At 38.6% G+C, this 23,639-nt stretch overlaps 2 protein-coding genes across 3 annotated transcripts in view; one reads left to right on the top strand and one right to left on the bottom strand.

Annotated features, from left to right (window-relative positions):
• LOC127619593 (septin-7) overlaps positions 1–23,639 on the top strand; it is a 234,466-nt gene that overhangs the window by 147,584 nt on the left and 63,243 nt on the right. The window lies entirely within an intron of this gene.
• The window catches only part of LOC127619595 (solute carrier family 66 member 2-like), a 54,758-nt gene that overhangs the window by 30,488 nt on the left and 631 nt on the right, over positions 1–23,639 (bottom strand). The window contains exons 3-4 of one of the 2 annotated variants that reach the window (XM_052092482.1): positions 21,774–21,907; positions 13,640–13,690 (exon numbers count right to left, since the gene is read on the bottom strand). In XM_052092482.1, the coding sequence (XP_051948442.1) occupies positions 13,640–13,690; positions 21,774–21,907 (185 nt within the window). The remainder of the gene's footprint in view (positions 1–13,639; positions 13,691–21,773; positions 21,908–23,639) is intronic. The other variant, XM_052092483.1, reaches the window with a different exon arrangement.

Raw genomic sequence — 23,639 nt, 5'->3', positions numbered from 1 at the left:
ATGAGAAAACTAAATACAATGACTTGTATGATATTTTAATTGAAAGTCTTTTTTCTAAATTGAAAGCATTTCAAAAACAGCACAACTTTGAAGTTATCAGTAATTAGAGCGTATCAGATAAATAAGTCATTATATTTAAAGGGTTTTTGATGTTAAAACGAATGCACACTCATTTGTTAATTAGGTTAACATTGTTTCAAGTCATCAAGTAATTATTCAAGACAAGGAAACAGTTAGTTATATAATAAGAACAAAGAAACAAATTAGGTTTCTAAAAGTAGAATCAAGTTTTCAAGTAAAATGTTGACATTGAAAAAGTAGATCTAGTGAAATGTAACAAAACTACAGTACAGGTCTTCACTGAATGATTCAAATACATCAATACAAAGCTACTAAAGTTATGCCGCCAAGAGCAATAAATGGCTTTCAACAATGGATTTAGGGTAGAGGCGCCAGTTTTGTTCACCTCATGTTTACTTTATGACATGATCGGTTAAGCTAGGTTAAGATGAAGAATTTAGGTAGGGACGTTGGATTTGTTTATTTAAAACTACACAAACAGATGAGAGTTTTAATGTTAATGCTCTATCATCTCTCATTCACATTTTATGACACTATAGGTTAGGTTTCTGTTAAAGGTTTAGGTCAGAGAAATTTGAAAGAGCATTAACCTTAAAAACATCAGTAAATTTAACTCACTTTTAGCGCCCCTCAGTGGACATTTTAACCTGAAATTGCAGTGATACATGAAATTAACCACATCATTTAATTTAGCAAAACTGTTGCCATGGTCACTTAATTTGAATGAGATCAAGCATCCTCAAATTGATCGATCAGACCTGCAACCCATTTTTGGCTAGTCGATAAGCAATGCCCTGGAAGACGACCTGACAAAAGAAGTCAATGTACCATCTCCAGCTGACCATTTCACACTGTACTTTCACAAAAGCTGCTACCCTTTTCTTTTATACCTCTACTACAACAAAAAAAATCCTTTGGCAGGATATTTATAGACATCCTTCAAAAGTGCCAAGTGGGTTGTGACCGTATCAGATCTGTTGTGGTGTATAGCATGAACCTTGTCCAGTCTCATGGCTCATCATAAAGAGAACGCGCATCACAGCCGTCTCGCACCCATCGGTGGGCACACTTGTGTGAGTAAGGAATTATGGGCTGTAAATAGCATTCTATGTGGCAGGCATCACTGTAGGAAACAGGGCCATCTGGAACACACAGATAACAGAAGCAACCTGCAGGAGAAGAGGGCTTAGAATCAACGGGAGGTCCGTGATACAAGCTACGCCATGACCACATGCCAATCAACAGGCCTAAAATGGCCAGTTATACATTCAGCATTCAAAAACACTGCTAGGCTTAGACACACTACATGATCTGGTCCTGAGAGGATTGTTCCGGGTTCAAATATTGATGTAATTTAACAAGTTAGCATTTTCATTCCAACGGTAACTCAGAGGATTCCTTAAATATTTTGTTTACACATTGGGTTACATTTTACCAAAATGTAATGGTGCAATGATCACATATGTAGAAGTGCATTATTTGTAACTTAGTGCACATTTATGCAATAACTAGTTGTACCTATCGCATGGCTGGTGCAACTGGCCCCTGAAGAGCATGGAAGTCGAAAAGTGAGCCGAAAGTGATTGCTTCAACAACTGCATTTTTCATCTCTCATTTGAATCTCTTTTTTTTTTTTTTTTTTTTTGGACACTATCAGTTAGTGTTAGATTTAAAGTTGCACTCAGTAATTTTTTTCCTCATCAATAAAGTATAACTCCTAAAGACTTGAAATCAAGTAGGAAATCATGAGCACTCACATTAATATAAAGACTCATTTCAGTAACCTTATAGAAGCTGTTTTATTCTAAATGTTATTCTAAAATGTTAATTATCATAATATAATAATAATAATTTTAATTTAAATATATTTTAGGTTTAAGGTGAATTTGTGTAGGTACACATGTATAGGCAATAAAGTGAAACTGTAAAGTTGCGTTCACAATGCTGAAATAAAGCAAACTAAACTTCGAGCACCTCCTGAGATGGTCTGAGGTCATTTTCAGCATTCTCATAGATGACACTATTCTTGCAAACAGTTTTCAGACGACTGAAATAGAAAAGAGAAAGTGAGAACTCAATGCATACACGTGTTCAACAAGACACGCTCTGAACATACAGTGCCTCAAAGACACTAATTGACATCTTTTCTTTAGCCTGTTTTTCAAAATATAATAAAGTGTGTTCATTCAAGCATGTGTCTTTGTGTTGAACAGCATTTCTTGCATGCGTCATTTCGAAACGTCTCAAAGCGCCACAGTGGTGGGTGCTGAAATACCTGCAATACTGTGCATGAAATACCCGCATTTGGCGGGTGTTAATTTAATTCCATGTGCTGCTGTTTAAGATATGTAGCAACTTCCCAGCTTCTTGGTTTTGAATCGTTTGTCAATGAGTGTCGCAATCGGCATCGGGATATTTGTCAGATATCGTCGATATCCGATTACATCGTCCAATCACCCAGTCCTACACACTTTCTTTTGTAAGTATTTCCACAAGACTTAAACTTTATATAAATTTACATGAGTGATAAATAATTTCCAACTTAGTTTACATTACAAAGGTTAGATCCAATATTTCAACTCCTGTCATGAGTATGTAATGTTGGTAAACTAAGTAACTTTTACACAATGCATGCAAGAATACCAGAAAGGGACCATTTATGCGCAAAGATTAGCTGCAGACTTTTTAAGTTAGACACATTTAAATCTATTCTGTTACAAACTCTATAACTCAGTTACAACACATGTTAATATAGGGTGGGTTTTCTGTATAAAATATGGTTGGCAGCTTTTAGACAAAAATAACACGTGTACACAAATCCATATATGCCAGTCTAAGCCACTTGTCACAGCAGAGCTGGGAGAATGGTGCAATGCATCTTCAGATAAAGACAAAATGCACAAAAAGCCGCGCACACACACACAGTCATACGCAAAGCCTCTATGTGTTTGTGCCCGCACAGGGCTCAGGTAAAGGGCTCTGTAGCACTGGAGGCAGTGTGGTGTAGAGGGCCGGATCAAAGAGGCAGTTGAGCGTGCCGCACTATATCATGTCTATTGAGCCCTGTGCCAGTGCTGTACATGTGCTTTTCGCTGCTGCAGGGCAGTGTGTGGGAAATACTGAAACGGCTTTTAAACAACAACCCCACCAAGCTCGTCCTCTTTTTGAGCTCACACCCACAGTCTTACACGCACAGCGACAACTGCAACATGCAGATACGGTGCAGCAAATAGGAGAAGAGGAGAGCGTTGCAAAATTTCTGTGAAATTTCTGCCACAAGTGAAGCCAAATTTTGATGTGTTTTTTAAGCAAAGCTGGTTAAAAATGAAGCTTTAGTTTAACCAAGCACTTTTTACTGACGAAAGTATTCTTCAACTAGATCTGTAATAGTTATTATCCTATCTTACCCCGATACAACAATGACTTTAAATTCAGTCATGAAACTCTAAATGACACAAGCTGATACAGCTAACTTAAAATGCATGTCACACACAAAATACTGCTTATAAGCAGGGTTTCTATTAAACCATGATATGTTAATCTACAACTAGTGACTCATCAGGTCAATTACAGTGCATCCGGAAAGTATTCACAGCGCTTCACTTTTTCCACATTTTGTTTTGTTACAGTCTTATTCCAAAATGGATTAAATTCATTATTTTCCTCAAAATTATACAAACAATACCCCATAATGACAACGTAAAAGAAGTTTGTTTGAAATCTTTTCAAATTTATTCAAAATTAAAAACGAAAAAAAAAATCACATGTACATAATTATTCACAGCCTTTGCTCAATACTTTGTTGAAGCACCTTTGGCACCAATTACAGCCTCAAGTCTTTTTGTGTTTGATGCTACAAGCTTGGCACACCTATTTTTGGGCAGTTTCTCCCATTCTTCTTTGCAGGACCTCTCAAGCTCCATCAGGTTGGATGGGGAGCATCGGTGCACAGACATTTTCAGATCTCTCCAGAGATGTTCAATCAAGTCTGGGCTCTGGCTGGGCCACTCAAGGACATTCACAGAGTTGTCCCGTAACCACTCCTTTGTTATCTTGGCTGTGTGCTTAGGGTTGTAGTCCTGTTGGAAGATGAACCTTCGCCCCAGTCTGAGGTCCAGAGCGCTCTGGAGCAGGATTTTATCAAGGATGTCTCTGTACATTGCTGCATTCATCTTTCCCTCAATCTTGACTAGTCTCCCAGTTCCTGCTGCTGAAAAACATCCCCACAGCATGATGCTGCCACCACCATGCTTCACTGTAGGGATGGTATTGGCCAGGTGAGGAGCGGTGCCTGGTTTCCTCCAGACATGACGTTTGCCATTCAGGCCAAAAAGTTCAATCTTGGTTTCATCAGACCAGAGAATTTTGTTTCTCATGGTCTGAGAGTCCTTCAGGTGCCTTTTGGCAAACTCCAGGCAGGCTGTCATGTGCCTTTTACTGAGGAGTGGCTTCCATCTGGCCACTCTACCATACAGGCCTGATTGGTGGAGTGCTGCAGAGATGGTTGTTCTTCTGGAAGGTTCTCTTCTCTCCACAGAGAAATCATCGGGTTCTTGGTCACCTCCCTGACTAAGGCTCTTCTCCCCCGATTGCTCAGTTTGGTCGGGCGGCCAGCTCTAGGAAGAGTCCTGGTGGTTCCAAAATTCTTCCATTTACGGAAGATGGAGGCAACTGTGCTCATTGGAACTTTCAATGCTGCAGACATTTTTCTGTACCCTTCCCCAGATCTGTGCCTCGATACAATCCTGTCTCGGAGGTCTACAGACAATTTCTTGGACTTCATGGCTTAGTTTGTCCTCTGACATGTACTTAACTGTGTAACCTTATATAGACAGGTCTTCATGTCCAATCAACTGAATTTACCACAGGTGGACTCCAATCAAATTGTAGAAACATCTCAAGGATGATCAGTGGAAACAGGATGCACCTGAGCTCAATTTTGAGTGTCATGACAAAGGCTGTGAATACTTATGTACAACGTTTTTTATTTTTAATACATTTGCAAAGATGTCAAATTATTTTACTCTGAATAGGGGCAATCGGCAGGGTTGTCCTCTTTCCCCATTATTGTTCTGTCTTGCCCTGGAACCATTATCAGCTACGATAACAAAGGAGGAGGATTTTCCAGGGGTGATGGCGTGAGGTGTGGCACATAAGCCTCTGCTTTACGCAGATTATATTTTATTATTTGTCTCTGAACCAACTAGATATATGTCTTGCCTCCACAGAATTATTAATTCCTTTTCCAAGTTCTCAGGATACAAAGTGAACTGGTCTAAATCCAAAGCTTTGGCTCTGACAGCATACTGTCCAGTAACGGCTTTCTAGCCGGATGCCTTCCAGTGGCCAAAACAGGGCATTAAGTATTTGGGGATTTTATTTCCAGCTAATTTGTCTGATTTAGTTAGTTATGTTTGACCCTTTATTTAAAAGTTTTTCGAGCAATAATTTTGACTTTAGTTAGTTTAAAATGATTGGGAAGGTTAATGTTATTAAAATAAATTGTATTCCAAAATTTAACTACCTGCTACAATCTCTCCCTGTAGATGTCCCCCTGTCTAATTTCAAGCAATTTGATAGCATTGTGAAGTCCTTCATTTGGAATGTTAAGCATCCCAGACTGCATTTGAAAAAGTTACATAGGCCGACTGACAAAGGTGGGTTAGGCCTACCCAAGATTTTGTTTTATTACTATGCGTTCAGTCTCAGGCATTTGGCTCATTGGTCACTTCCACCTGAGAGAGCCCCTCCCTGGTTTGTTATCGAGCAGGAATTTCTTGCCCCTATTTCGCCATTGCAAAGCCTCTTTATCAAACTAATCTGTGAAGTTACACCCTGTTATTTCGCATTTAGAATTGGTATGGACAACTGTCCAGAATATTTAAATCAGACATTTATTTAAATGTTGCCTCGAGCATATGGCAGAACCCAAGATTGTGTATTGGTAAGTCCCCTTTCTGCTGGCCAGAGTGGATTGTGAGGGGGGTTGCTAAACTCTGTGACCTATATGAGAGTGAAGTGTTGAAATCGTTTGAAAATTTGGTTCATTTTGGGATCCCCAGATCTCAGTTTTATAGATATTTACAACTGCGCCACCTGCTTTGTACTGTTTTTGGGAGTAGCACATGCCCGTCCCCATACACTTACAGACACTTTGTTAGTATTTGGTAAAATTGCTTTAAATTGGGTCAAACCTTTTGGGTAGCTGTCCACAAGCTTCTCACAATAAGTTGTTGGAATTTTGTCCCATTCCTCCAGACAGAACTGTTGTAACTGAGTCAGGTTTGTAGGTTTCCTTGTTCGCACACGCTTTTTCATTTGTGCCCACAAATGTTCTATTGGATTGAGGTCAGGGCTTTGCGATGGCCACTCCAATAATTACTTTGTTGTCCTTAAGCCATTTTGCCACAACTTTGGAGGTATGCTTGGGGTCATTGTCCATTTGAAAGACCCATTTGTGATGGAGCTTTAACTTCCTGGCTGATGTCTTGAGATGTTGCTTCAATATATCCACATCATTTTCCTTCCTCATGATGCAATATATTTTGTGAAGTGCACCAGTCCCTCCTGCAGCAAAACACCCACACAGCATGACGCTGCCATCCCCATGCTTCACATTTGGGATGGTGTTCTTCAGCTTGCAAGCTTCACCCTTTTTCCTCCAAACATAACAATAGTCATTATGGCCAAACAGTTGAATGTTTGTTTCATTAAACCAGAGGACATTTCTTTGTCCCTATGTGCACTTGCAAACTGTAGTCTGGCTTTTTATGGCGGTTTTGGAGCAGTGGCTTTTTCCTTGTGGAGCAGCCTTCCAGGTTATGCTGATATAGGACTAATTTTACTGTGGATATAGATACTTGTCTACCCGTTTCCTCCAGCATCTTCACAAGGTCCTTTGCTGTTGTTCTGGGATTCATTTGCACTTTTCACACCAAACTACCTTCATCTCTAGGAGACGTCTCCTTCCTGAGTGGTATAAAGGCTGTGTGGTCCCATGGTGTTTATACTTACTTTGTTTGTACCGATGAATGGGGTTGATGTCACAATGCAATACACACTTACTCCAAATGGCTACACACTTTCTATAGAATGAGCTTCTAAAAGCAACAAATTAAATCTTCCTCAAAATCACTCCATTTACCCCAGAGTCCTTCCCTCTTTCCTCCCTCAGAACCACTTTGTGTACATTCACTCCTCCATTTATACTGGAGAAAAAAGCTGTTCAGGCTAGGGGCTGAGAATGACTGACATGCTAACAGAATGGCATCATTGGCAACCCGTTTCTTCTTTCAGCATGGCTTCAGCCTATTTATTTCTGTCAGTTCCTTGCTCCAATTACAACTAAGTGAAATGGAATAACATGTGAAAGAGGCTTTTGAACAGTTAACAAATTAATGACAGTTCTGGTTGTGATGGTCTTCATCCAGATCAACACAATCTGTTCAATCGAAAGTCTTTCCAGTACGGACTGCCACCCAATCTGCAAAACCGTCAACAGTAGCTAAAGGTGGTAGGCATCAAACGCTTGATTAAGATGCTATCATTGCTGTACACCCCAGACTGAATTCACATGCCAAAACAGAAATCAAAACTTCATCTTTATGTGACCATGCTTTCGGTTTGATACAGTGATTTCAAACACATCTAAATATCATATAATTAACCTCTCAATACTGTTTGTGTGAGCCAAAAAGTTTTACATGCTTGGAGTTATGAATCTTTGATGAAGGTTTTATCATTAATATACAAGTTATGCTAAAATATATGCTTTGATAACATAAATATATGATATGAAGTTATGCTAAGACATATGCTTTGATATGCACTGCCCTCTTGTCAGTAAATTAAACCCTGTGACTGGCAAGAGTCAACTCCAAATCATCCATCCTCATCCTCCTTGACTTGCTTGCTGCTTTCAACAGGAGGAGGATTTTCCAGGGGTGATGGCGGGAGGTTTGGCACATAAGCTTCTGCTTTACGCAGATTATATTTTATTATTTGTCTCTGAACCAACTAGATCTATGCCTTGCCTCCACAGAATTATTAATTCCTTTTCCAAGTTCTCAGGATACAAAGTGAACTGGTCTAAATCCAAAGCTTTGGCTCTGACAGCATACTGTCCAGTAACGGCTTTCCAGCCAGGTGCCTTCCAGTGGCCCAATCAGGGCAGTAAGTATTTGGGGATTTTATTCCCAGCTAATTTGTCTGATTTAGTTAGTTATGTTTGACCCTTTATTTAAAAGTTTTTCGAGCAATAAGGGCAGGTGGGCTTCATACCATTTATAGATGATTTTAATGTTATTAAAATAAATTGTGTTCCAAATTTTAACTACCTGCTACAATCTCTCCCTCAATTCAAGCAATTTGATAGCATTGTGAAGTCCTTCATTTGGAATGTTAAGCATCCCAGACTGCATTTGAATAAGTTACATAGGCCAACTGACAAAGGTGGGCTAGGCCTTCCCAAGATTTTGTTTTATTACCATGCGTTCAGTCTCAGGCATTTGGCTCATTGGTCACTGCCAGCTGAGAGAGCCCCTCCCTGGTTTGTTCCAGTCAACCCATCTGTTGATCATAACCTTACTATTCATATTTGTTCAATGCTCGGAACCTGGGAGTGGTGGTAGATGACCAGCTTAATTTTACCACCCACATCTCATCAACCGCCCGGTCTTGCAGATTAGTGGTTTCTACAACATCAGGAAAATCAAACCTTTTCTGTCTGAATATGCTGCACAGATCCTGGTCCAAGCTCTGGTCATTTCAAAACTGGACTACTGTAATGCTTTGTTGGCTGGCCTCCCAGCTAACACGATTAAGCCACTGCAGATGGTCCAGAATACAGCAGAACATCTGGTCTTCAAATCAGCCAAAAAGGGCTCATGCCCACATCAAATTCAAGGATTTGACACAGGCCATCAGGACAGCCAATGGAACAGCACCCTCTTCTCCAGGTCTATCCTCCAAATCACTCTCTGCAATCTATGATTGAGTGGTGCCTGGTGGTCCCATTACAAAGAGGCTCAAAGTCTATTTCACTATCTATCCCTTTCTCTGTTACACTGTGGTGGAGTGAGTTTCCAACATCCACACGATCTGCGATAGCATCTCAACATTGAACCAGCTGAAAACACATCTATTCCACGAGCACTAAACCAATCCTCACTGATTGCACTTATTATTGAACTTAACTTGCATTTACTGCACACCAAAAAATAAATACAAAACTCGCACCTACACTACTCCAGCCACCTTGAGAGCTTGGCAGTGCAACACTGTAGATGTTGTTGAACTTGTAAATTTATAAATAAAAAATAAGAGCAAATTGCTTGCTATGTTACATTGGATAAAACCGTCTGCTAACTGACTAAAAGTATATGTAAATATTTCCATGCACTCCCTAATGAGTCATTGTAAGGAAGAAATGAGTGGTGCTGTAAGTGACCTGCATGCGACAATGAACAAGGAGGAAATGTAGACATTATTTTGAATTCATTGAGTGGAAAACTGTGTTTTAGAAAGAAACAAAAAGGTAAGTAATAGGTAATGTTATTACTTTTTCGATTAAGTAATAATTTAAGTAATCTGATTACCATTTTAAAGAAGTGATTATTAATTTGTAGTGGATTACTTTTTTGAATCATTTGCCCTACAATGTTCAAGACCCATGTTTGTATCTGACTCCAAAGTTTGGTCCTTATATTGCTAACAGTGAGACAGACTAAGAACACATTCCAGTCACATTCTTTGGAAAGTTTAAGGAAAAATACTCTGAATTTATTTGAAAGACCCTATTCTCTGATAGAGTAGATCAGATGCTAATTAAGGCTGCTGCGATGGGCCGCCCATTTACGTCCATTACTGCACAACCACAAAGACCCCAGCAGTCTTGCCCTACACAAAATACATTTATAAATATCTGTCCGCACCTAGACAGAATTATAGTAAATAGAACCATTAGCAGTGACAAACTGCCACCTGCTTCAAGCTTGAATGACGGCATAATGGCACCAGTGAGACCAATATGGGACACATAAAGGTCAATCTGAGAGCATGTTTGGTAGTCAGCAGCACTGCAACACTAGCTCTGATTTATTGAGTGTTTGGACATCATTTACGAGTCTTCTTTGATGAAGAGCAATGTGACAACTCTATTTGTTCTGCCCCAACAAGCGAACAGCCCATTCCAACTTGACCTTTGACCCTGGGATAGATCAAAGCACAACTTCATTTTTCAGGTCCAATCGATCAATGAGCTCACAAGCAAAGCAGCAATTAGCAAACACCTCTCAGCTTCTAATGAACACACTTCTAATGAGGTGTGTGAGAGGGCTGCCAGGCATGCGTGGTCAATACTGTGAATGATGTGAGAAAAAAAGTGCAAAAAATATCTACAGCTAGAAGAGAAAAAAGTAGCTCTAGCAGAAAACAGATTTAAATTAATTTGACCCTAAATGGTCCAATACAGCTACACAAGTGCAAAAATGCAAACCAGCAACTCAAGTTTGATTTTGAGGTGTTGCAGTCCAATACACAAGTACGCATTGCATTTGCAGCATTTCTGCAACTGTTCTGTTGTGAATTATTAGCCGTTTTCAGTCAAAAAAAACCCTAGACGTAACACAATATCATAAACTCCCTATAACACGGAATAGTCAATAAATCATGAAGAATTCGTAACATAATAAAAGTAGCTAAAACTGTACTTCTGTTTACTTCCATTCGTTATTTGATTTTCATAGGGCCCTATGATTTCCGCGATGCGAAAAACACGGATGGAATTCCAGAATCGAGTCATAAAAATTTAAATGTTTAAAAGTAATGCATTAACTCTTAATTAATCAAATAAAAATGTTGATATTTCCTAGTGTGATACTTAAACCCCAAATGGCTGAGATTTGCGATTTTGAGAAGGCTGTATTAGATAAAAATAATAACTTGGCTAAAATGAATGAATATGACATGACGAAATATTGACAAAATTTAAAAGTAGGGATGCTCCGATTGATCGGCCACCAATCTGTATCGGCTGATATTCACATCCTATAACTCTATCGGTAATATGGCCGATCGCATAAACCGCTTGTCGCAAAAGATGCGTGGCTCCTTTAAGACTTGAAAACGGAGGCGAGCTATAAAACGGTCCTTATTATCATTCATGGCGACAGCTTCTCAGTCTCCGGCGGACACACACATCTCAGTAATAACGGCAGTTACAAGACGTGGTGTAATTCAAACATCTTCATTAAATATTACACAGCATTAACTATACAGCACCTGTAGAGTCCAGAAACATGACCTCTTTCTCTGTTGCATGTCCCCCTCATTAAAGTTCAAGCAGCAGCAAGTGAAAAATGAACTATTAATATATTTATAAATATTATAAATCTTTATACAATATTAAGTTACTATTATATAATGTACTGAATATAATGCAAAAATTAAATAGAAATAAATTGAGCAATAATAATAATAATTATATGACAATGAATCAATAACCAACAATATCACATTATGTTTAATTGCACCTATGGGTCATCAGTTTGTCTTCGGTTTGAATCTATGCTTAATTTATTTAATTTTTTTTCTCAATAAAAAGAATATTCTGTTAGTCTATCCTTATATAAAACTTTTAAACTTTTTTTGTTCAGCAAAATCTAGTCAAAGTGATATTACTGGGAAGAGGAAAATTCAATAAATAGTGACAGAGTGCAGAAAGCTTACATATAACCAGTTATGATGGAGGATCCTGATGAAAGGGTGAAATGATCTGTATCGGATATAAAAATCCTGATTAGAGCATCCCGATTTAAAAGATATTTTCGCCAGATGCAAAAAAATAAAGAATGACTCAAAATAAAAATAAAATAATTAACTGGGGTTTTATAGTGACTTACAGTGTTCATCAAAACATATGAGCTACTATGTTCAAGCTTCTCTTATAAACATGCAACGAATGTAAAGATTTTCTCTGAAAAATTACTATTTGGGTTGTTTCTCACCAAAACCTATTGTATGCCTTCAGAAGACTTGGATTATGACGCATTGATTTCTTTTATACTTTGTATAGCTTTAAATGGGAGTTAGAAAGCTTATGTGCTCCTAGAAGAAAGTCTTAAGGGTTTGGTATGACATGAGGGTGAGTAATTATTCCATTACCAACTACACCATCCCAAAATAAAATAGTCCAAACTGGTTTTAAAATACAGTGATAAAAACATTTCCAGCAAACTGTCTTGTCTGTCAGTTGATCTCTAGTAATCTGGCTGAAGATCTCCAATGTATTCTAGTAAGAGTCAATACTACTTGTCCACTTTCCATTATGTCTGTTTTGTTTTTTTATTCCACAGAGCTGGTCAGGTTCTATTGAACTATGTGAGTGCCTGGTTTACTAGAAGCAGGTAGGTTTGATTCACTGTGAACACACAAACTAATAAAATATATTACTCGGATGCACTTGTCATGTCTACCAAATGAATAAATGTAAGGCAGCACTCACGAATGGTCCACTGAGCTCAGAAGAGACAGGACAGCTTGACAACTGAATCTGATGATCAGGCTAAAATAAAAACATCCCTGACTGAGCACATGTGCTGCAAAACTCTGACATGATGCGTTTTTTTTTTTAAATCAATGATAAATAACCAATTCAATTAATATACAAAATCTACTGACCAAAATGAAACAGTAAAATCTTCATATACTCTCAGGTGCAGGATCTATTTACACTACAGCAGAACATTTAAGGACACGTGCAAAAACTCAGCAGATTTAAGAGTTTTCTTTACAGTAGGAACAATCAGACTGCTCAGTTAAGTGCATTACTCACGCCACCTGCTGTTCATGCAGAGCAACAGCAATACCAACCAGGAAAACAACACCCAAATATGATAAATTCGGCCAAAAAATTTTTTTTTAATGGTAGTGCAAGAATATGTATGCGTGTGTGCGTGTGTCTCAGAGTTAACTATTAGCAGACTGTTATCTGTCATTGCAATCATAAATCAGTGCAGTACCCAAAGCCATGCATCACTTTTCAATGAAAACAAGTTAGTAACAGTTGAAGTCAGCATTAAAATGTTGTACATAATCCAATAGTCTCAAATATTATTTTGAAGCTGAAGTGTGCAATTTCTGCGCCACAAACGGGATTGCAAAAATAATCTGTTTTTATGACATTAGGACTGTTAGGATATTGTAAGACATGTATTTTCCTTTGAATAGTTCATGTGAGCCATACACAAACATATAATTTAAAACAAGCATTCATGATCATCTATTAGCATGCAAAACTGCAATTTCCTCATGCAAAACATGCAAAATGGCATGCTAACGTGAGCATGCGTTTCTAATTCATTCTTGGCATATACATATTATATGTCTGTTTCAGACATATGCAAATGAAATTTCAGGGTTAATAGAGAGATTTATGGCAGGATTAGAGGAGTCTGTGGTTCGGCCTGGGTTAGGGCTGATGATACTAGTCAGAGTGCTAAAGGAGAAAAATGAGTGGGATGGATGATGAGTGTTTTGTGCTCATTACATCAGTACATACCCACAAAGAGCCTTTTAGGAACTTTGATTTCCTCGTCCTTACTGTCTGTTGCTTCAGACAAATAAGAAAATAAACAATAAGAACAGTAAAGAGAGAGAGAGAAAAATAGATTTGATCTCACCTTGTTCTGGAACAAGTAGTTACATTTGATGGTAATTTTTATACATTTCCCAAAAGGTTTTATGTTTTCAAGTAAATCATGGGAGCATTTAGATTTGAATTTGAGAGTAGAATTCACTTGAATTGATATCTTGAGTCACTTGACTTCAATGGAACACAAAAGCAGAAATTATGAAGAATTTTTAAAGGGATAGTTCACCCAATAAAATACAATTCTCTAGTCTTTTACTCACACTCATGTCATCCCAGATATGCATGACTTTCTGTCTTCTACTGAACAAAAACAAAGAATTTTAGAAGAATATCTCAGCTCTGTACGTCCATACAATGCAAGTGAATGGTGACCAGAACTTTGAAGCTCCAAAAAGCACATAATCCATTCGGCTCAAGTGGTTTAATCCATGTCTTCTGAAGCGATCCAGTTGGTATTGGGTGAGAACAGACAGAGACTCCATTTCCACCTGGTATTAAGATGCATTTTGGGTGATCCGATCACATGTGGTCAGCCCTAAACTGATTTTATTTATTTTTTTAATCGGATCACAGAAACCACATACGAACATGGTCATCACATCTGAGGTGTAAACGCTCTGTCCTGTATGCGTCCCGGCCACAGCAAAGCACCACCCCTCACCTGTCAATCAACCACTGAGCTAAAACAAGAGTTTAAACTTTGGCATTTACGAGTGGCTATAAAAGAAAATAACTGTCCGATCGGAAAATGTACACAATACATACACAATCACGAGAGCTTCACAGATATTCTTTAGTGTGTTTGATATCAACACAGATGATATGCATGAATACCTGAAGCTCCTTTAGTACAGGTAATCCACTAAAATAACACATAATTCTGCTTAGATTAAATTTCAACTGCATCTAGGAGAAACAGTCTTTTCTGACTTTGTTGTGCTTTATTATAATACAGTAATATACTGACATACTGATTGATGTATGTTGTCAAGAAACAGAGACCGTCCTCTCCAAATCCGATAACAAATGATCACAGGAGATGTATTTAAATGGCCAGGTGTAAACAGCCTTGTCACACCTGACAACATGTGATCAGATCACCCGAAACGCATTTTAATACCGGGTGGAAATGGGGCCCAAAACTCCTTTTTCACTATAAATCTTGATATCAGCGGTCTCCTTGGCGATCATGACTTGAAGCTTCATTACACTTCCTATGCCATCTAGCACTCTGCACATGCATCAAGCACCATGAAGTGTAATTGAGGTTGAAATCATGATCATGCCTAGAAACTGCTGTCAAGATGTATAGTATAAGTTTTAAAAGGCCTGTTCTCACCCAAATCCAACTGGAACGCTGCAGAAGACATTTATTAAACCATTGGAGTCGTATGGATTACAAATATCTACAGGAGTCTGCAGATAGTCTACAGGAGTCTGCAGTTGTATGTAAGTGTTTATTTCATTGTTTTACTTTGTTACAGAGTGGTATTCATTGTTAGATCTGTGCTGTTTGTTTACAGTCTTGAACTTGCGTCGCTTAAACAAGTGTTGTGGTGTGTGTGTGTGTGCTATATTGTTTTGACTTGTCCCAGAGTATCCGTGCTAGATTTAGAGTTGGTTATCCAGTGTGTGTAAAACTATTGTTATTTTTTTAGTCTGTAAACAGTGCTTCACTTGAGTATTATTTATTGCTAAAGTGCAGCATAATTGTACGGAAGTCGCGTTTGTTCCTAGTCACCTCGCGCGACCCTTCGTTTCAGTTGACCAAGTGACTAGCTTCGTTGTGTTAAGTAGCATTAAGGCGTGTCCTGCTTTTTTCCACTGAACGGCTCATGACAATCGTATATATATATATATATATATATCTGACTGAATGCTGACTCGGAAGTGGCAGCGGAAGTGGTTGCCCTCATGTACAGCCCTCCTAGTGTGAAGACCTTTTTGTGTAAAGACCAGCAATTCTTCAGAGTCCACCGAGCAAGGACACCGAAAAGGTGCCACTCACCATTACACTTAAGTATCTTTTACTTTTATCTCTTCACTTTCTTTCCTTCTACATACTAACATGTCTACTTCACAAATAACAAATGCCTTCAAGCACATCCATGTTATCTGTTATAGACCGTTTACATGATATAGATGCAAGACCAAACGCAACCCACACAACCTACTGCCACTTTGCACTTCAGCACCTGCTCCACTCTCATTCTCAGTGGGACTCTGGAACTGCCAGTCTGCTGTGAACAAATATGACTTCATTCCAGCCTTTACTACACAGCCAACCCTCAGCATCCTGGCACTGACGGAAACATGGATATGTCCAGAGGATACAGCAACACCTGCTGCTCTCTCCAACAACTTCTTCTCTCACACCCCTCGACATACCAGTAGGGTTGGGGGAACAGGTTTGTTCATTCATAACAACTGGAATCTTTCACCACAGTCTTCACTATGTAACAATACATCTTTTGAATTCCATACCATTACTCCAAAACAACCCACAAAAATACAATGTCCTGCTGTCCTCCTTGCCAGAGGATGGCAGGCCACTTATGGTTATTAGCGATTTCAACATACACCAAGATGAGCCCCAGGCCACTGAACTGAATACTCTTCTGGCCTCATTTGACTTGGAAAGACTACACACCACAGCAACTCACAGATCTGGCAACCAGCTGGACCTCATTTTTATATGTAACTATACCAACTCAAATATTCTAGTTACATCTTTACATGTCTCTGATCACTACTTTGTTCAATTCAACATGACTCTCCCATCTACATTAAAACAGACTCCACCCTTGGTTTCCTTCTGCCGTAACCTCCGTTCTCTTCCACCCTCTTGCCTTTCCACTGCTGTCTCTACCTCTCTTCCCACAATAAATTTATTTTCCACACTTGATTTAAACACTGCCACAGACACACTTAGCTCTACTTTAACAACCTGTCTAGACAACATCTGTTCTCTCTCCTCTAGACCAGCACGTACTACACCACCCAGCCCCTGGCTGTCTGACATCCTTCGTGAACATCGGACTGACCTCAGGGCAGCTGAGAGGAGATGGTGGAAATCTAAAAGATCCATCAGATCTAGGAAAGTATCAGATTCTGCTTGCAAATTTTTCAGATAACGTTAAATCTGCAAAAACCTCCTATTACCAGACCAAGGTCAACAGTAACACAAACACTCACAGCTTGTTTAGAACATTCAACACACTTCTCTGTCCTCCCCTCCACCACCTGACACATCAATGGCAGCAGATACAGGTGAAACTCGAAAAATTAGAATATCGTGCAAAAGTTCATTAATTTCAGTAATTCAACTTAAAAGGTGAAACTAATATATTATATAGACTCATTACAAGCAAATTAAGATATTTCAAGCCTTTATTTGATATCATTTTGATGATTATGGCTTACAGCTTATGAAAACCCCAAATTCAGAATCTCAGAAAATTAGAATATTACATGAAATCAATAAAAAAAAAAAAGGATTTTAAATACAGAAATGTCGGCCCTCTGAAAAGTATAATCATGCATATGTACTCAGTACTTGGTTTGGGCCCCTTTTGCATTAATTACTGCCTCAATGCGTAATTACTGCCCCTTCACTTTCATTGTAAGTGCCTCACTTGAACCCCGTGGCTTGATGCTATCAGCCTGTGGCACTGCTGAGGTGTTATGGAAGACCAAGATGCTTCAATAGCGGCCTTCAGCTCTTCTGCATTGTTTGGTCTCATGTCTCTCATCTTTCTCTTGGCAATGCCCCATAGATTCTCTATGGGGTTCAGGTCAGGCGAGTTTGCTGGCCAATCAAGCACAGTAATACCATGGTCATTGAACCAGGTTTTGGTACTTTTGGCAGTGTGGGCAGGTGCCAAGTCCTGCTGGAAAATGAAGTCAGCATCTCCATAAAGCTTGTCTGCTGAAGGAAGCATGAAGTGCTGTAAAATGTCCCGGTAGACGGCTGCGTTGACTCTGGACTTAATAAAGCACAGTGGACCAACACCAGCTGATGACATGGCTCCCCAAACCAACACAGACTGTGGAAACTTCACACTGGACTTCAAGCATCTTGGATTGTGTGCCTCTCCATTCTTCCTCCAGACTCTGGGACCTTGGTTTCCAAATGAGATGCAAAATTTGCTCTCATCAGAAATGAGGACTTTGGACCACTGAGCAACAGACCAGTTCTTTTTTCTTTAGCCCAGGTAAGGCGTTTGACATTTGAAGCCCATGTCCAGGACCCGTCTGTGTGTGGTGGCTCTTGATGCAGTAACTCCAGCCTCAGTCCACTCCTTGTGAAGCTCCCCACACATTTGAATGGCCTTTTCCTGACAATCCTCTCCAGGCTACGGTCATCCCTGCTGCTTGTGCACCTTTTTCTTCCACACTTTTCCCTTCCACTTAACTTTCTATTAATGTGCTTTGATACAGCACTTTGAGAACATCCAACTTCTTTTGCAATTACCATTTGAGGCTTTCCCTCCTTGTGGAGGGTGTCAATGATGGTTTTCTGCACAACTGTCAGGTCAGCAGTCTTCCCCATGATTGTGAATTCAACTGAACCAGACTGAGAGACCATTTAAAGGCTCAGGAACCCTTTGCAGGTGTTTAGCTGATTAGAGTGTGACACTTTGAGCCTACAATACTGAACCTTTTCACAATATTCTAATTTTCTGAGATTCTGAATTTGGGGTTTTCATAAGCTGTAAGCCATAATCATCAAAATTATATCAAATAAAGGCTTGAAATATCTTACTTTGCTTGAAATGAGTCTATATAATTTATTAGTTTCACCTTTTAAGTTGAATTACTGAAATTAATGAACTTTTGCACGATATTCTAATTTTTCGAGTTTCACCTGTACCTTCACCACATTTGATTTACTTATAAGGTTACAACCATCAGCCACCATCTCCTGTATGTAACTCTTCTGTCTCCATGTTCTCTCCTCTGACTGACACGTGAGGTCTCTAAACTACTCCTCTCCAACCACCCCACCACCTGTTCCCTTGACCCCATTCCTTCTCCAGGACATCTCTCCATCCATCCTACCTGGACTTTTTCAACTACCTTTAAGCAGGCTCGAGTAACCCCACTGCTGAAGAAACCTGCACTTAACTTAACCCCACACAAATAGAAGTCTACAAACCAGTCTCTCTCATCCCATTCATGGTAAAAACACTTGAAAGGGCAGTTTTCAATCAAATCTCTCACAGAACAAGCTGCTGGATGACAAGCAGTCAGGCTTCAAAAGTGGACACTCCACCGAGACTGCCCTGCTGTCCGTCACTGAGTCACTGGGACAGGCAAAACTGAATCCAGATCATCCGTCCTGATTCTGCTGGACTTTTCTGCAGCCTTCAACCATCAGATCGTACTCTCCACCCTCTCTTCGCTGGGCATCACAGGAACAGTTACTTACTGGGGTACATCAGCTGATGACACGCAACTCTACTTGTCTTTCCAGCCCAATGACACCACAGTGACTTCTCGAATAACTGCCTGCCTGGCAGACATCTCGTCCTGGATGAAGGAACACCACCTGCAACTTAACTCAGCCAAGACCAAACTCCTTGTCTTTCCAGCCAACCCTGCTGTTGACCACAACATCACCGTGTAGCTGGGTACAACTACAGTATGCCTTCCAAAACAGTCCGAAATCTAGGGATAACCATTGATAAAAAGTTAATTTCACGGACCACATTTCAAAGACTGCAAGATCATGTAGATTTACACTCTACAATATCAGGAAGATAAGACCCTTCCTCTCTGAACATGCCACACAACTGCTTGTTCAGTCACTTGTCATAACTAGACTGGACTACTGTAACGCTCTCATTGCAGAACTCCCTGCATGTGCAATTAGACCCCTGCAAATGATCCAGAATGCAGCAGCATATCTGGTCTTTAATCAACCAAAGAGAGCATGTTACACCACTCTTTGTCTCTCTCCACTGGCTGCCAGTTGATGCACGTATCAAATTCAAGGCTCTGATGCTGGTATACAGAAGTCACTGGGTCTGCTCCAGCACACCTAAACTCATTTATGCAGAGCCGCATTCTCACCAGAAGCCTGCGGTCAGCTAAGGAATGTCGCCTTGTTGTACCAACACAAAAATGCAACAAAACACTTTCCTGGACTTTCAGTTTCATCATACCACGTTGGTGGAATGACCTTCCTAACTCCATCCGTGAAACTGACTCACTCTCGGTCTTCAAAAATGACTTAAAACACATCTTTTCCATGAGCACTTAACCAGTAACTAAAAAAATTATAATTCTTGTTGCACTTGAATCTGTTTTGAATACTATTCTGATGCCAGTGAAACTTTGTAGTATGGCACTTTTCATACCACTGTCTCCTTAAGATGATTCGCTTATGTGTTCCTCTTGTTTAAGTCGCTTTGCATAAAAGCATCTGCCAAATGAATAAATGTAAATGTAATGGATTACTTTTATGCTGCCTTTGTGCTTTTTGTAGCTTGAAAGTTTTAGTCACCATTCACTTGCATTGTATGAACCTACAGAGCTGAAATATTATTCAAAAAAATCTTCCAAATGTGTAAGAAAATCATATACATCTGGGATGGCATGAGGGTGAGTAAATAATGACATTTTTGGGTAAACTAATGCTTAAAATGCTTGGCTATTTCATAGAAATAACAGCTGAGTGGGATTCTATTTGCACATAATGTTGATTTCCACAAAAAAAAAAATTGTACTCATCCCTCCTTTATTTATTTTTTAAAGCATGATTTATGGTTACAGAAAGCAAGTGAATAGGGCAAGTCTATAAACATTTAAAACACACTGTTTTAAAAGTATAGCCACAAGATGTAAAATTACAAGTGTTAACAAGATTTGAGTGAGATAAAATCACTTGCTAACCTTATATTAACACTTTGTTGCAATAATAATGAAACCCTGAAATCCTGGTATCTAACGTCAGACAGATAAGTTTAGTAATTGATTTAACGTATAATGCTAACGTATTGTGGATATACTTTTAAAACAATGTGTACTTTAGTGTTTGTGGACTGGCCCCATTCACTTTTGTTTAATAAAGAAAAAGAGGAACAAGACAAAATCATTTTTTGTGGTAATCAACATTATGCCACAAATGCTGTTTTTTGAGCTTAACTTGAATTGAATCAGTAATATTCCTTCAACAAAGAGAAGGAAATAACTTCCTTTGCCCATTTATAAAGTAGCCTACATTTTCTGGGTTTGCAAGCAACATGGTTGTGTTATGTACAGAAGTTAACTCTGTGAATTTAACTCTTTTTGATATCATAATTAAAACCCCTCAGACCTTTTGTGGACTGTCATACAATATCTATTTTTACTCCATGGAGTGTGACATCACAGATACTGCCCTAAGCAGTAATACCTGCCTTTAAAACAGGATCCTTCACTTTTGTAAAAAACAGAATAAGGTCGACACTATTAGTTTAAGGTTTAATCAACTTTGTCCAAGGAGTGTAAACTGGAGCCTTTATGTACCTTGATAAGTCTGCAATAAAAGTATTAAACACTAGAAGAGAAAGTTTTCTGGCCTTGCAAAACGGTTTATAGTTCTCTGGACAAATAATATTGAGATACTGTTTAATATACTCATTTTTAAAATAAGTATATAGTATACAATACATGCTTATTCCACTCTGAACATAGGCAATGTCTAAAATTTCAGCATTATCTGGATACTTAATGGAAGTTAATGGAAGAGATCAGCATCAACTTTTTAACAAACGCTACGGGTAAATAAACCAATTAAGCTTTGAAGATTAACCACAGAACATTGTCTGGGACCAAGAACAACTTCTCTACAAACCTGTAAGGTACACTTTTGGTGTACAAAGATTTGAGGCAGATGGCAAATGTCTTGCTCAAAACAGGAAGTAATCTAATCACATTATTTTATTGTATAAAACACTCATACACTCCCTCTAATATACTGCTGGAAACAGTCCCACGGTCACTCAATGGGACAATGAGTTTGTCATAAAGTGTCAAAGAGATTATAGATTCACACCTGTGAACGAGCGGCGTTTGGTGTTGAGTTCAGTGGCCATGTGGACGTTGGTGCATAGATTCAGCATGATTAACATGGTGATGATCATGATTATACTCTGCCAGAGCAATGGAGTCTCAAAGTAATGTCCAAACCTGCAAAACAAACAAACAGAAACACATATAAAACTGATCGGAGAACAATCAAAGGCCCAAAAATTTTGACCAATGGGTTGCTCCAACTAAAATAATTAAGTAAATAAATAACAATTGTTTTTTATTATTATAATCTACTGTAGTTTTAACATGATTTTTACTTCAGACCCTTGTCTTGTTGGACAAGAAAAACTAGCTTCATTCCATGTGACCCATATTTGGTTTCCCACAAGCGTTATCCCCATTTTTGGATTTCGGACCATTGGCATATAGAACAGATAATATTTAAGGATTAGGTCACCCAAAAATGAACATTTTAGTCATTGTTTACTCACCCCATATGACTTTCTTTTTCTTAACAGTGAGAAATTGTGAAAACATTTTGTGCTCAGTGATGTCATACAATGGCAGTTTATGGTGACCACCTCTTCAAGCTTCAAAGAATGCAAAAGTATAATTCAGAAGTCTAATCATTTATTCCATGATTGATATAAAAGCATACGATAAGGTTTGGTGCGAAACAAACCACTAAATAATACATTAGATTTCGGTTTGTTTCTCTCCAAAACTTTTCATATGTTTCATGGAATAATTTATTAGACTTCTGAATTACTGTATAATGTTGTGTCTTTTTGAAGCTTGAAGAGGTGGTCACCATAAACTACCACTGTATGACATCACTGAGCACAACACTTTTCACAATTTCTCACTCTGTGTTAAACAAAAGAAAGAAAGTCATTTGGGGTTATAACAACACAGGGGTGAGTAAACATTGACTGAATTTTCATTTTTGTGTGAACTTTACCTTGAATAGATGTAAAAATATGATAATGATGCTGCCATATTCTAAGGTTAGAAAGATAATGGATTACAAAATAATGGATTACTCAGTCAATTCTGATCAATGGCATTTACCATTTTGTCTTTCATCATCATTTATGTGTATCTTATACCAGTAAAAAAAAAAATATAAAAAGATAAAGTTGTGCCTAGGACCTCTGGTTGATTTGACAAAGAATTACCAAAATTCTTTAATTAGGTTTTTCTGGGGTAGATTGCCATTTGAGTGAAACCTGTCCTTGGAAAACTTTATTTAAGCAATTGTTCTTATTATTATACAAAATGTTCTCAGTAAGACCAAAACTGCGGTTTAATGTGAGAACTGCTCAGAGCACAATATCTAGACGATTAAATCTTTTCGAAAAATACTAGCACAAACATTTATATTCATTTAGACTTTTTCAGGCCTGGAAATTACAATGTAAAAATTCCCATACCGTGGCAACACTTAGGTTAACATCTTTGATTTGAGAAACGGTTTATTAGAGGTATAATTCCCTCAAATTGTTCGAAAAATATATGGCTTTCTTTCTTATGTGGAACATAAAAATAAATGATAGAAATAATGTTAAGGACAGACAGTCTCAGTCACTAGTCACAATCATTACAAAAAGCAGGTCAAACATGTTTGGAACAACATGAGGGTGATGAGGACAACTGATAACAGTATGCTTAATATTGGGTGAACTGTCCCTTTAACACTTTTTATAATTATCATGTACAGCCTGACAAATGTTATAAACATCCACTATGACCACATTACTGATTTGCTTTATATGACATGATCACATTCACATGTCAATCATCCAATGCCTCTTTGTCCACACATTATAGTGACTTATGTCACGTGTCATCATGGGTTTATATTGTTCCCTCATATAGCAGCTGTCAT

This window comes from Xyrauchen texanus, chromosome 26 (assembly GCF_025860055.1).
Source record: "Xyrauchen texanus isolate HMW12.3.18 chromosome 26, RBS_HiC_50CHRs, whole genome shotgun sequence".
Taxonomy (NCBI): Eukaryota; Metazoa; Chordata; class Actinopteri; order Cypriniformes; family Catostomidae; genus Xyrauchen; species Xyrauchen texanus.
This window is presented reverse-complemented; position numbering and strand designations above follow the sequence as displayed.